General features: G+C 47.0%; 1 protein-coding gene across 5 annotated transcripts in view; it reads right to left on the reverse strand.

Moving 5' to 3' along the window:
- Nucleotides 1–14,586, reverse strand: part of KANK2 (KN motif and ankyrin repeat domains 2) — a 36,436-nt gene that overhangs the window by 15,177 nt on the left and 6,673 nt on the right. For all 5 annotated transcript variants that reach the window (XM_053583261.1, XM_053583260.1, XM_053583262.1 and 2 more), the window contains 2 exons: nt 259–420; nt 59–161 (listed from right to left, as the gene is read on the reverse strand). In XM_053583261.1, coding sequence (XP_053439236.1) covers nt 59–161; nt 259–420 — 265 coding nt within the window. The remainder of the gene's footprint in view (nt 1–58; nt 162–258; nt 421–14,586) is intronic.

Genomic DNA, 14,586 nt, shown 5'->3' on the forward strand with positions numbered 1-14,586 from the left:
TCCTGGGCACGAATGGATTTAGTAAGGAACACAAAGCATGGGATGGGGCTGTTCCTACCTGCCATTAACCCCCACAAACTGGAGGCTCCTCCGGTTGGCTGCTGGATCTGTGGGCTCCTCTTTCCTCTTCATGATGGACTGTACAAATGCCTGAGGCCCTCCTAAAGGGGAGAGGTGGTATTGGGAAAGATCCTGCCAGCTAGATACCATTCCTGGGCATACTGTGCCCCACCCCTCTCAATGGTCATGCCCACTTACCTACACCCCCTGCCTCCTCTGGCTCCTGGGAGGCTGCTTGCTGGCTGGACTTCCTGAAGGCGGTATCATGGGTATAGCCTGCATCCTTTTCCGGCTGTGCCAGAGAGGCAGCTGTAGTCCCCAGGGGTGGTGAGGGTGACTCTACAGGAGCCTGTGAGACACCTGCAGTGACAAAAAATGAGGCATCCCCTGTGGGTCATAACAGCCAAACAACACTCCTGATAGCTGCTGCCTGGGAAGAGTCATACGCCCAGGGCCCTCTCTGCTACTTGAGAGTTAATTATTCCATATCTTGTCAAATCTTCCTGGCCACAGAGGGTGCTTGAATTATTACAGATGAGGAAACTGAGGCACACAGAGTAGTCAAGTTACCCAGTGAGTGAGTGATAGAATCCAATCCCAACCCCAGTCTGGGACCTGTCAGTCAGCAGGTGGCCACTGACAGGGAGGACCACGTGGCTCCACATTCTCAGCTTAAGCCCCACCCCTCTGATACCCAGTATCATACTGAGCACTCTCTAGAAACAAGGTTTCATCAAGCAGACATCCTAGGCTTACCCCTCTGAGACCTCTGACAAGCAACTTAACATCTTCGTACCTAAAGCAATGACATTTCCAGGTGTTATGTGCAAAGTTAAGACAGTTGAGACAGGAGAGAGGGCTTAGAACAATACCCGCACATCAGGAATATTTAAGAAGCATTTGCTAATTCGAGAGAATTGTAAAACATATTTTCAATAGGACTTAACGGTATAATGAGGCCAACCAAAGTAGCACATGCCTGCAATCCTAGCACTTTGGGAGGCTAATGGGGAGGACCACTTGAGCCCAAGTTTGAGGTTGCAGTGAGCTGTGACAACACCACTGCACTCTGCCCAGGCAAAAGAGACAGACCCTTTCTACAAAAAGAAAAAAAAAAAAAAAAAAGGAAGGAAGGAAACAATAAGGACTATTATTATAGAAAATTAAAATTAAAATCCGACCCAAGCAATTTCAGCTGGAGAAGATAAAGTTCTGGAGGTAGATGGTGATGATTGTTGTACAACATGATGTACAGAGGTCCTCAAACTTTTTAAACAGGGGGCCAGTTCACTGTCCCTCAGACTGTTGAAGGGCCGGACTATAGTTTTTAAAAAAAAAAAACTATGAAAAAATTCCTATGCACACTGCACATATCTTATTTTGAAGTAAAAAAACAAAACGGGAACAAATACAATCACACCGCCACATGTGGCCCGTGGGCCGTAGTTTGAGGAACCAATTGTAGTTATTTATTTATTTATTTTTTGAGACAGAGCCTCAAGCTGTCACCCTTGGGTAGAGTGCCCTGGAATCATAGCTCACAGCAACCTCCCACTCCTGTGCTTAAGTAATTCTCTTTTTTTTTTTTTTTGTGGTTTTTGGCCAGGGCTAGGTTTGAACCCACCACCTCCGGCATATGGGACCGGCACCCTACTCCTTGAGCCAGAGGCGCCGCCAAGTAATTCTCTTGACTCAGCCTCCCAAGTAGCTGGGACTACAGGCGCCCACTACAACGCCCGGCTATTTTTTGTTGCAGTTGCTACGGGCACTGAGCCATTATTTATTTATTTATTTTTTGAGACAGAACCTTAAGCTGTCACCCTGGGTAGAGTGCTGTGGCGTCACAGCTCACAGTAACCACCCACTCCTGTGCTTAAGTAATTCTCTTGACTCAGCCTCCCAAGTAGCTGTGACTACAGGTGCCTGCCACAATGCCCGGCTATTTTTTGGTTGTAGTTGTCATTGTTTGGCAGGCCTGGGCTGGATTCGAACCTGCCAGCTCTGGTGTATATGGCTGGCATCTTAGCCACTTGAGCAACAGGCACCAAGCCCACTATTTATTTTTTGAAACAAGATTTGCTCCACTCAGGCTGGAGTGCAGTGGAATGATCATAGTTCACTGTAACCTCAAATTCCTTGGTTTCAGTGATCCTCCTGCCTCAGCCTTCCAAGTATCTGGGAGCAAGGCATGCATACCCAGCTTATTTTTTTTTTTCTATTCTTTTGTAGAGATGGGATCCTACTATGTTGTCCAGGTTGGCTGCAAGTGTTCCTCCAGCCTCGGGTTCCCAAAGTGCTAGAATTACAGGTGCAAGCCATGGTACCTGGCTGATGTTATGTATAATTAATCACAATTTAAATAACCCACCCAGAGGCTCGGTACCTGTAGCTCAGCAGCTAGGGTGCCAGCCACATACACAGGAGCTGGTGGGTTCGAATACAGCCCGGGCCCGCCAAACAACAATGACAACTACAACCAAAAAGTATCTGGGCATTGTGGCAGGCACCTGTAGTCCCAGCTACTTGGGAGGCTGAGGCAAGAGAATTGCTTAAACCCAAGAGTTTGAGGTTGCTGTGAGCTGTGACACCACAGCCCTTTACCCAGGGTGACATAGTAGACTCTGTCTCAAAAAATAAAAAATAAAAAAATAAGGACGTGCCTGTGGCTCAGTGGGTAGGGCGCTGGCTCCATATACCAAGGGTGGCAGTTTCAAACCCGGCCCCGGCCGAACTGCAACAAAAAAATAGCTAGGCCTTGTAGGGGTCGCCTGTAGTCCCAGCTACTCGGGAGGCTGAGACAAGAGAATTGCCAGGAGTTGGAGGTTGCTGTGAGCTGTGGGACGCCATGGCACTTTACTGATTGTGATAAAGTGAGACTCTGTGTCTACAAAACATAAATAAATAAACAAAAAACAACAACAACAACAAAAAATACCCACCCCAGTTGGTCTGAGGGCAAAGGTGACTTCCTGGGTGTCCACCGCCTAAACTGAAGACAGGGACAGCAGGGAGTCTGAGCCTGGGTTACCAGCCTAGGGTGTGGAATAAAAGCCCAGTTTCCACTGTGAGTGGCGGATGATGCCTTGGCATCCACTCAGATCCCCCTGGGCCTCACGTGGCTCTTGTGTTGGCACTTCCTCTGGGCTTTCCCTTACTGCCACCAGGCCACTAACTCTAATTAATTTTAATTCCCTTTAATGGCTAAATTTTTTTTTGACATACACAGGAACTACTTCCTCAAGTCCACAGGTGATTTTAGTAAAGAACATGGAAGAAAGGCTCAACATGTATAGACAAAACAGCGTGGCCAGAGGCCCTCCATTGCCAGTGCAGCCACTGGTATCCCCAGTCCAGAGTGTGGCCAGCCCAGGCTGATTCCAGCACTGGAGCTTGAACTCACGTGGGGAACTGAGGACCAACACTGGGTCATGACATCCATCTCTTTTCTTTTCTTTTTTTTTCTAGACGGAGTCTCACTGTGTCGCCCTCGGTATAGTGCCATGGTGTCACAGCTCACAGCAACCTCAAACTCTTGGGCTTAAGCGATTTTCTTGCCTCAGCCTCCCAAGTAGCTAAGACTACAGGTGCCTGCCACAGCGCCCGGCTATTTCTGGTTGCAGTTGTCATTGTTGTTTAGCAGGCCTGGGCCAGGATTGAAATACCACCCTCAGTGTATGTGGCCGGCACCCTTACTCACTGAGCTACAGTGGTCTAGCCCATCTCTTTCTTCTTTTGAAACTTGGTAATAAATTCACATCAAACAAACAAATACTGTGCGTGGCCAAGTGGAACATGTCAGGAGGTAGATGGGTCTTTCCCAAGCTCCATCTCTGCCCCGAACGCAGGAATCCTGATTTATAGTACAAGGAGGGCCAAAAAATAAGGTGGATGTTGTGCTCAGTGAAATAGCAAATACCACCTGACTCCACTTACACGAGCTGTCACATTCACAGAGACAGAAGGTAGAACCAGGGGCTGGGAACTGATGGGGAAGGTAGTGTTTCATGGGGACAGAGTTTCAGTTTGTGAAGATGAGTGTTCTGGGGCGGCGCCTGTAGCTCAGTCGGTAAGGCGCCGGCCCCATATACCGAGGGTGGCGGGTTCAAACCCGGCCCCGGCCAAACTGCAACCAAAAAACAGCCAGGCTTGTGGTAGGTGCCTGTAGCCCCAGCTACTCGGGAGGCTGAGGCAAGAGAATCGCTTGAGCCCAAGAGTTTGAGGTTGCTGTGAGCTATGATGCCTCAGCACTCAACCCCAGGGTGTGGGGGTTTTGAGACTCTTGTCTCAAAAGAAAAGAAATTGCTTTAGAAGTAAAAACAATCAGCCTGGACAACAGAGTAAGACACCATCTCCGCAAAAGAAAAATTAGCAGGCTTTGATGGCACATGTAGAGTTCCAGCTACTCAGGAGGCTGAGGTAGGAGGATTGCTTGAGTGCAGGAGTTCAAGGTTATAGTGAGCTATGGTCACACCACTGCACTCCAGTTTAGGCAACAGAATGAGCCCATCTCTAAAAAATGAAATCAAAACTGGAGCAGCCTTTCTACCCTAAAAGAAAAGTTGGCACTGTGTTCAAAAGCCACTGCACCTGGCCTAATTTTTCTGACTTTTTGTAGAGTTGGGGTCTCACTATGTTGCTCAGGATAGTCTTTTTTTTTTTGGCCAGGGCTGGGTTTGAACCTGCCACCTCTGATATATGAGGCTGGTGCCCTACTCCTTTGAGCCACAGGTGCTGCCTCAGGATAGTCTTTTTTTTTTTGAGACAGAGTCTTACTTTGTTACCCTTGGAAGATTGCTATAGCATCATAGCTCACTGCAACTTCAAAGTGTTGGGCTCAAGTGATTCTCTTGCCTCAGCCTCCCAAGTAGCTGGGACTACAGGCACCCACCATGATGCCCAGCTATTTTTAGAGATGAGGTCTCACTCTGGCTCTGACTGGTCTTGAACCTGTGAACTCAGGCAATCCCCACCACATTGGCCTCCCAAGTATGGGATTATAGGCGTGAGCCACCGCACTGGCTAGAATAGTCTTGATCTCCAGCCTCAGCCTTTCAAAATGCTGGATTACAGGTGTGAGCCACTACACTTGGGTGACAATATTATCATTATCCCACCAGGTAATGAGGCCAAATGATACCAAAATTCATACAGAAGAACTAAAGTCCATGAAGAGCACGACAGGAGCAGAAATGTGGAACTTGGTCTGGAAGAGAGTAAAACATATTCCAAAGTCACAACCATCAGAACAGCAGAGCACTGTTGCATGACCAATAGATCAAAGGAATAGGAAAGAGATCCCAGCACAGGTTGCAATCTCTGGGAACCAGTTTCCACAAATCAGTGGGAAAAGTGGATTCTGTGCTCTGGTATTGAGAAAAACATCTTTCTCTAAAGAGGGGTGTGGGGGGGGGGAATCAAGCTGGATCCCTACCTCACATCATACACAAGAACTTCTGAAAGGTCAAGATAAAGATACAAGTAAAAAACTAAGGGGAAACCATACAGCACAACATCAGGAGCCTTTGGATGGGGAAAGATTCCTTTAAAAATTCCTCAAGGCGGGGAGCGCCTGTGGCTCAGTTGGTAAGGCGCCAGCCCCATATACCGAGGGTGGCGGGTTCAAACCCGGCCCCGGCTGAACTGCAACCAAAAAAAAATAGCCGGGCTTTGTGGCGGGTGCCTGTAGTCCCAGCTACTCTGGAGCCTGAGGCAAGAGAATCGCTTAAGCCCAGGAGTTGGAGGTTGCTGTGAGCTGTGTGATGCCATGGCACTCCACCGAGGGCCATAAAGTGAGACTCTGTCTCTACAAAAAAATAAATAAATAAATAAAAAAATTCCTCAAGGCATAAATCATATATGAAAATAACCATAGGTTTAACTGTATTCAAAACAAAGATTTCTGGCTCAGAGCCCGTAGCACAGTGGTTACAGGGCCAGCCACATGCATCAAGGCTGGCAAGTTCAAACCTGGCCTGGGCCAGCCAGACAACAATGACAACTACAACAAAAAAATAGCCAGGTGTTGTGGTGGGCACCTATAGTCCCAGCTACTTGGGAGGCTGAGGCAAAAGAATCGCTTAAGCCCAAGCGTTTGAGGTTGCTATGAGCTGTGATGCCACAGCACTTTACCGAGGGGAACGTAGTGAGACTCTGTCTCAAAGAAAAAAGAAAAATGAAGATTTATTTTTAATTCAAAATCCTCATAGACAATGTTTATCAATATAAAAAGACATAAGGGATTGGTGGGGGCAAAGCTGTACTGCCAGAAATTGGCAAGAGATTATCTTCTAGAACAGGACTCAATAAACTTTTTCTGGAAAGGGCTAAAAAGCAAACATTTTCAGCTATGTCAGCCATAAGGTCTTTTTTTTTTGAGACAGAGTCTCACTTTGTCACTCTTGATAGAGTGCCGTAGCGTCATAGCTCACAGCAACCTCAAACTCTTGGGCTCAAGTGATCCTCTTGCTTCAGCCTCCCTGTAGCTGTGACTACAACCACCTGCTTGAACGCCTGGCTATTTTTCGAGATGAGCTCTTGCTCTGGCTCAGATTGGTCTTGAACTCATGAACTCAGGCAATCCACCCGCCTCGGCCTTACAGAGTGCTAGCATTATAGGCATAAGCCACTGCATCCAGCCTTTCCTCTTTTTGTTGAAATCGAGTCTTAGTCTGTTGCCCTGGGTTGAGTGCCATGGTGTTGTCGTAGCTCACAGCAACCTCAAACTGCGAGTTCAAGGGATCCTTTGTTTTCTTCCTTTTTCTTTCTTTCTTTTTTTAAGATGCAGAGTCTTATTTTATCACCCTCGGTAGAGTGTCATGGCATCACAGCTCACAGCAACTTCCAATTCTTGGGCTTAAGCGTTTCTCTTGCCTCAGCCTCCCGAGTATCTGGGACTACATGCACCCACCAGAACGCCGGCTATTTTAGTTTTTTGTGGTTGCAGTTTGGCTGGGGTGGGGTTTGATCCCGCCACCCTCGATATATGGGGCTGGCGCCCTACCCACTGAGCCACAGGCGCTGCCCTCAAGTGATCCTTTGCTTCAGTACCCCCAGTAGCTGAGACTATAGGTGCTGGCCACAATGCTTGGTGAATTGTTCTAGTTTTAGTAGAGATGGTCTCCAAGAGTGCTAGGACTGTGTCCCTGGCCCAGCCATAAGGTCTTGGTCACAAGTATTCACCTCAGTAATGCAAAAGCAGTTATAGACAGTATGTAAATGAACAGGCATGGCTGTGTTTCAATAAATTTGAGCTTCATATAAGTTTGTTCACATCACAAAATATTATTCTTTTGTAAAGGTTCAAGCATTCAAAATGTAAAAATCATTCCTGGCTATAGGCCATACGAAAACAGGTGGCAGGCATGGGCTGCATGCCTGAAATCCCAACACTTTGGGAGGGTGAGGTGGGAGGACTGCTTGAGGTCAAGAGTTCAAGACCCTGTCTCTACAAAAAATTAAAAATTAGCTCTGCATGGTGGCGTGCGCCTTTAAATCCCAGTGGCTTGGGAGGCTGAGGCAGGAGGGTGGCTTGAGCTCAGAAGTTCGAGGGTGTGGTGAGCTAAAATTATGCCATTGTACTCCAGCCTGGGTGACATAGCAATACCCTGTCTCTCTTAAAAAAAAAAAAAGAGACAACTTCTAAAAATCACTCATAGAAAAATAGACAAACACTACAAATAAATGAGTCACAAAAAAGAATCTTATGGCTGGGTGCAGGGGCTCATGCCTGTAGTCCTAGTGCTCTGGGAGGCTGAGGAAGGTGGATTGCTTGAACTTACAGGTTCAAGACCAGCCTGAGCAAGAGTGAGACTGTCTCTAAAAAAATAGCCAGGCGTTGTGGCGGATACGTATAGTTCCAGCTACTTGGCAAACTAAAGCAAGAGAATTCTGCTTGAGCCTAAGAGTTTAAGGTTGCTGTGAGCTATGATGGAACAGCACTCTACCGAGGGCAACAAAGTGAGACTATGCCTCAAAAAAAAGAATCTTATGAAAATAGACAGAGATGTCCAACCTTACGAGAAATCAGTGTATGCAAATTAAAACAATAAGGATTGACAATCCTCACCATGGAGTCTGTTGTCCCACCCACTGGGGAGGCTGAGGCAGGAGTACCACTTGAGCCAAAGAATTTGAGGCTGCAGTGAGCTATGATCCCATGTGTGAAAAGCTACTGCACTCTAGCCCAGGCAGCAAAGCAAGATTCCATTTCTAGAACAACAACAGCAGCAACAAATAATAAGGAGATATCACTTTGCAAAAGCATCAGATGAGCAAAAGAAGGTACAAGATGGGTAAAAGTGTAAATTGGAAGGGATGTGAAGGCATGGGCCTTGGACCTGAGCATGGTAGTAGGTATGTGAATAGGGATAGCTTTGTCAGAGAGGATCAGACAGGACTTGGAGTGAAGTTGTACATTCTCTATGACCCAGCTAGCCCAGGACATGGGGATATATGAGGATGGCCCAGCACTGTTCACAATGGCCAGAAGCTGGAAGTAACCCAGGTGCCTACCATGAGGGGATTAGAAAAGAAGGTAGGGTACATTGAGGGCAGAGATCAATGCAGCTATTAAAAGAGACAAACCAAGCCAGGAGTGGTGGCTCACATCTGTAATCCTAGCACTCTGGGAGGCCATGGCAAGTGGACTGCCTGAGCTCAGGAGTTCAAGACCGGATTGAGCAAAAAGTGAGACCCCTGTCTCTACTAAAAATAGAAAAACTGAGGCAAGAGGATCGCTTGAGCGATTGAGTGGAGATTGCTGTGAGCTATGATGCGTGGCACTCTACCCAGGGAGACAGCTTGAGACTCTGTCTCAAAATAAATAAACAAACAAATAAATAAATAAAAGAAACAAACCAGATTTATAAACATCAGCATGGAGAGGTCAAAAATAGTGTATGGGGCTGGGTATGGTGGCTTACACCTGTAATCACAGCACTTGGGAGGCTGAGGCAGGTGGATTGCTTGAGCTCACAAGTTTGAGAACAGCCTGAGCAAGAGCGAGACCCTGTCTCTAAAAAATAGCCAGGCATGGGCGGTGCCTGTGGCTCAGTGAGCAGGGCGCTGGCCCCATATGCCGATGGTGGTGGGTTCAAACCCAGCCCCAGCCAAACTGCAGCAACAAAAAAATAGCCGGGCGTTGTGGCAGGCGCCTGTAGTCCCAGCTACTGGGGAGGCTGAGGCAAGAGAATCGCCTAAACCCAGGAGTTGGAGGTTGCTGTGAGCTGTGATGTCATATCACTCTCTACCAAGGGTGATAAAGTGAGACTCTGTCTCTAAAAAAAAAATAGCCAGGCACTGTGGCAGGTGCCTGTGGTCCCAGCTACTTGGGAGGTTGAGGCAAGAGAATCGCTTAAACCCAAGAGTTTGAGGTTGCTATGAGCTGTGACGCCACGGCCCTCTCCAGAAGGTACCTCTGTCTCCAAAAAAAAAAAAAAGTGTATGGAGAAGAAAAAATAAGAAACAGAAAGAGATTTTTGTTTTTCTGAAGCATAATACCATTTAAGGTAATTAAACAAACACGGGGCATATTTTTCTAGGACATCCAAGTATCTAAAAAAGCTTCTGGGAGGTGATTGCAAGGACTGATAGGAAATGGGTGGCACTGACAGTGGAGAGCTACAACTTGTGGGTGCAGTTTTTACATTTTTACATGGCTGGGTGAGGGGAAGGATACTATTTGGGACTTGTGAAAAGTATATAAAATTAGAATTTCAGTGTCTGCAAATAAGGTTTGATTGGAACACAGCCATGCTCATTTACATATTATCTATGGCTACTTTTGTGCTACAAAATGGCAGAAGGGAGGCACCAAAGTCATCAAAATGTACACATTAAATATGTGAGACAGAGTTGAATCAATGCAACAGATTATAAGGCCTGCAAAACTGAAAATATTTACTGACCCTTAGGTATAGACTGAAGATCAAAGTGAAAAAATACTGTGTGATAACAAAGAAGTGATGTGCACAGATCAGCAGGGATGGTTGTTGTGAGCTACAGAATGAGATGAACTTAATTTTGGGCTCCTGAAGTCTAGAAGAGATTTTTAAAAAATTTAAATCATTCAGGCAGCACCTGTGGCTCAGTGGATAGGACGCTGGACCCATATACTGAGGGTGATGGATTCGAATCCAGCCCTGCCAAACTGCAACCAAAAAGTTGCCGGGTGCTCTGGCGGGCGCCTGAAGTCCCATCTTCTCAAGAGGCTGAGGCAAGAGAATTGCTTAAGCCCAAGAGTTGGAGGTTGCTGTGAGGTGTGATGCCACAGCAGTTTACTAAGGGCGATAGAGTGAGACTCTGTCTCTAAAAAAAAAAAAAAAAAAGTTTAAATCATTCTATTGCTAGGTAGGGGGTATGTGAATAGCAAATTGTTTAAAGATATCAAGGTCCTCAAGAATGCTTTTCCAGAAACCTGCTCTGAGAAAACAGATCAGTTTTATGGCATTGTTGACAGTAAAGAAAAAGTGGATGCAACTGGATGGCTAGGCATGGCGACCAGACAGGTAAATCTTAGCCTCCCTACCTGTCAGAAAGTGGTGTGGCTGTTAAAATAAACAGCAGGTCCAAAGAATTTTTAACTAACTGGAGGAAACGCTCTTGGGATGTTAAATCAGAGAGGAAGTTTAAATCCTGGCTTCCTGGACCCTGGGCGAATCCCCTAACTTCCCTTTTCCTTAGCTACCTCTTCTGTAAAATAGGGCTAAAAATACAACCTACAGCCGGGCATGGTGGCTCATGCCTGTATGTAATCCCAGCATTCAGGGAGACAAAGGTAGGTGGATCACCTGAGCTCATGAGTTCAAGACCAGCCTGAGCAAGAGTGAGACCCCCATCTCTACTAAAAACAGAAAAACTAGCCAGGCATTGCAGCCAGAGCCTGTAGTCCCAGCTACTTGGGAGGCTGAGGCAAGAGAATCACTTGAGTCCAAGAGTTTGAGGTTGCTGTGAGCTATGACACTATCGAACTCTACTAAAGGTGACATAGTGAGACTCGGTCTCAAAAATTAATTAAATAAAAATAAAAATAAAATACACTTCATACAATTGATTTAAATGAATTGAAGTATGAAAAAGGCATCAAATTAAGCCCTGGTATAAGTGATTTTCCAAACAAAATACAACAAAACAGCAATGTCTATCAGCTGTGTGTTACCAGACTTGAAAAACATGTATGATTTTATGGATATTATGGATTACAATTTTTTTTTCTTTCCTTTTCTTTATTTTTTGCAGTGTTTGACTGGGTTTGGGTTTGAACCCGCCACCTCCGGCATATGGAGCCGGCGCCCTACTCCTTTGAGCCACAGGAGCCGCCCTTCTTTTCTTTTTTTGAGACAGAGTCTCAAGCTGTTGCCCTGGTAGAGTGCTGCGGCATCATAGCTCACAGCAACCTCCAACTTGGGCTAAAATGATCCTCTTGCCTCAGTTTTCCTATTTTTAGTAGAGACAGGGTCTTGCTTTTGCTCAGACTGGTCTTGAACTCATGAGCTCAAGCAATCCACCTGCCTCAGCCTCCCAGAGTGCTAGGATTACAGGCGTGAGCCACCGCTCCTGGCAATATTAAAAAATTTTGGAAGCAAAGAAACAGAAATAACAGCTACACCTGAGCGGCAGTAGATATGGGGGTGGGGGGGGGAGATTTTATTTCTTTGTTCTAGATTTTTCTTTTTTTTTTTTATTGTTGGGGATTCATTGAGGGTACAATAAGCCAGGTTACACTGATTGCAATTGTTAGGTAAAGTCCCTCTTGCAATCTGTTCTAGATTTTTTTTTTTTTTGGAGAGACAGAGTCTCACTTTATGGCCCTCGGTAGAGTGCCGTGGCCTCACACAGCTCACAGCAACCTCCAACTCCTGGGCCTAAGCGATTCTCCTGCCTCAGCCTCCCGAGCAGCTGGGACTACAGGCACCCACCACAACGCCCAGCCATTTTTTTTTTTTTTTTTGGTTGCAGTTTGGCTGGGGCCGGGCTTGAACCCGTCACCCTCCGCATATGGGGCCGGCGCCCCACCGACTGAGCCACAGGCGCCGCCCTGTTCTAGATTTTTCTATACTTTCTAAACCTTCCACAAATAGGAATTACTTTCACAGAAATACATTTTGAACACAGAAAACTTGAAAGCTTTGAAGATAACCCCAGCAGCACAATCCTTAGCTGTAGTGTTTCTGACCCACCTGTGGTGCCTTTGTCAGATAAGGAGGGGAATGGGACTTTGCGGGGTCTTTAGGCCTCTGCCCACCCAATCTACTAACAAAGAAAAAGAAAAAGTGGTGGGCAGCGCTTGTGGCTCAGTGGGTAGGGCGCCGGCCCCATATACTGAGGGTGGCGGGTTCAAACCCAGCCCCGGCCAAACTATAACAAACAAATAGCCGGGCACTGTGGCGGGCACCTGTAGTCCCAGCTACTCGGGAGGCTGAGGCAAGAGAATTGCCTAGGCCCAGGAGTTGGAGGTTGCTGTGAGCTATGACGCTACGGCACTCTACCAAGGGCGACGAAGTGAAACTGTCTAAAAAACAAACAAACAGACAAAAAAAACCCTCAGTGGCCTCACTGGATGGTAGAGACGTTGGGCCCCCTCTCTGCCTTCTCCTCTGGGAGCCCTCCCTGATTTAACCACTACATAAGTGAACATAATACATGAACATCCCTAGAGCACTTGTCCAGTCCTTATACTATCTCATTTCAATTCCCATATTGCCCGGAGCAGCACAGCACACAAGCCCCGGGGGACCCCACCACCACCCCTTTCCACACTCATCACATTCCAGTGGCTCAACACTACATAAACCCAAGCCCCTTCTCAGCTTGGAGACTTTGTCTCTGCCCTGCTCCTGCCTAGAATATTTTCTTTGCCCCCCACCCACTTCTTTGCTTATCTGGCTTTTTTTCTTTTCTTTCTTTCTTTCTTTCTTTTTTTTTTTTGTAGAGACAGAGTCTCACTGTACCGCCCTCGGGTAGAGTGTCATGACGTCACATGGCTCACAGTGACCTCTAACTCCTGGGCTTACGCCATTCTCTTGCCTCAGCCTCCCGAGCAGCTGGGACTACAGGCACCCGCCACAACACCTGGCTATTTTTTTTTTTTTTTTGTAGAGACAGAGTTTCACCTTATTGCCCTCGGTAGAGTGCCGTGGCGTCACACAGCTCACAGCAACCTCCAACTCCTGGGCTTAGGTGATTCACCTGCCTCAGCCTCCCGAGTAGCTAGGACTACAGGCGCCCGCCACAACACCCGGCTATTTTTTTGTTGCAGTTTAGCCGGGGCTGGGTTTGAACCCGCCACCCTCGGCATATGGGGTCGGCGCCCTGCTCACTGAGCCACAGGTGCCGCCCTCTTTTTTTTTTTGAGTCAGAATCTTACTCTGTCACCCTGGGTACAGTGCCAAGTGCTCACATCAACTTCAAACTCTTGGGCTCCCGTGACCTTCTTGCCTCAGCCTAACTAAGTGGCTAGGACTACAGGCACCCACCACCCGGCTCGTTTTTTATTTTTAGTAGAGATGGGCTTGAAGAGTCTTCAAAATCAAGAATTGGCTGGGCACGGTGGCTCACACCTGTAATCCCAGCACTCTGGGAGGCTGAGGCGGGTGGATCACCCAAGCTCCGAAGTTTGAGACCAGCCTGAGCACCTATAGTCCCAGCTACTGAGCAGGCTGAGGCAAGAGGATCACTTGAGCCCAAGAGTTTGAGGTTGTTGTGAGCAATGATGGCACAGCACTCTACCCAGGGCGACAGAGTGAGACTGTCTTAAAAACAAATAACCCAAGAACTGACCTTGAATACCTACTATGTGCCGGGGGCCATGCTGAACACATGACATGACTTGACTCGATGCATTTAAGCCTCATTATTATTATTATTATTATTTTAGACAGGCACTCCCCTTGTGCCTGTCTAAGGCAAGAGTGCAATGGCCCAATGATAGCTCACTGTGGCCTTGAACTCCTGCTCTCAAGTGATCCTCTCGCCTCAGGCTCCCAAAGTGCTATGTCTATATACCTGAGCCACCTTGCTGACCTAAGCCTCATATTTGTCCACTAATGTCACACTGGCAGACCCTCGATTTGCAGTTGAGGAAACTGAGGCACAGAGAGGTTCCAGGAGCAGGAAGATCATAATTTGAACTGAAGCCCTTACTTCATCAAATTGCCACCAACTCCTGCTCTAAGTTCTGTTTTCTTCCAATACATATTCTCTGAAATGATAATTCTCCACTCTATATTAGGCTCTCTTATTTATTTATTGCAGAGACTTTTGTGTCTATTTTTTTCTTTTTCTTTTGAGACAGAGTCTCAAATCGCCCTCGGTAGAGTGCTGTGGCGTCACAGCTCACAGCAACCTCCAACTCCTGGGCTTAGGTGATTCTCTTGCCTCAGCCTCCCGAGTAGCTGGGACTACAGGTGCCCGCCACAATGCCTGGCTATTTTTTGTTGCAGTTTGGCCCAGGCTGGGTTTGAACCCGCCACCCTCGGCATATGGGACCGGCCCCTTACCAACTGAGCCACAGGCGCCGCCCTGTCTATT

This window comes from Nycticebus coucang, chromosome 3, assembly GCF_027406575.1.
Source record: "Nycticebus coucang isolate mNycCou1 chromosome 3, mNycCou1.pri, whole genome shotgun sequence".
Classification (NCBI taxonomy): domain Eukaryota; kingdom Metazoa; phylum Chordata; class Mammalia; order Primates; family Lorisidae; genus Nycticebus; species Nycticebus coucang.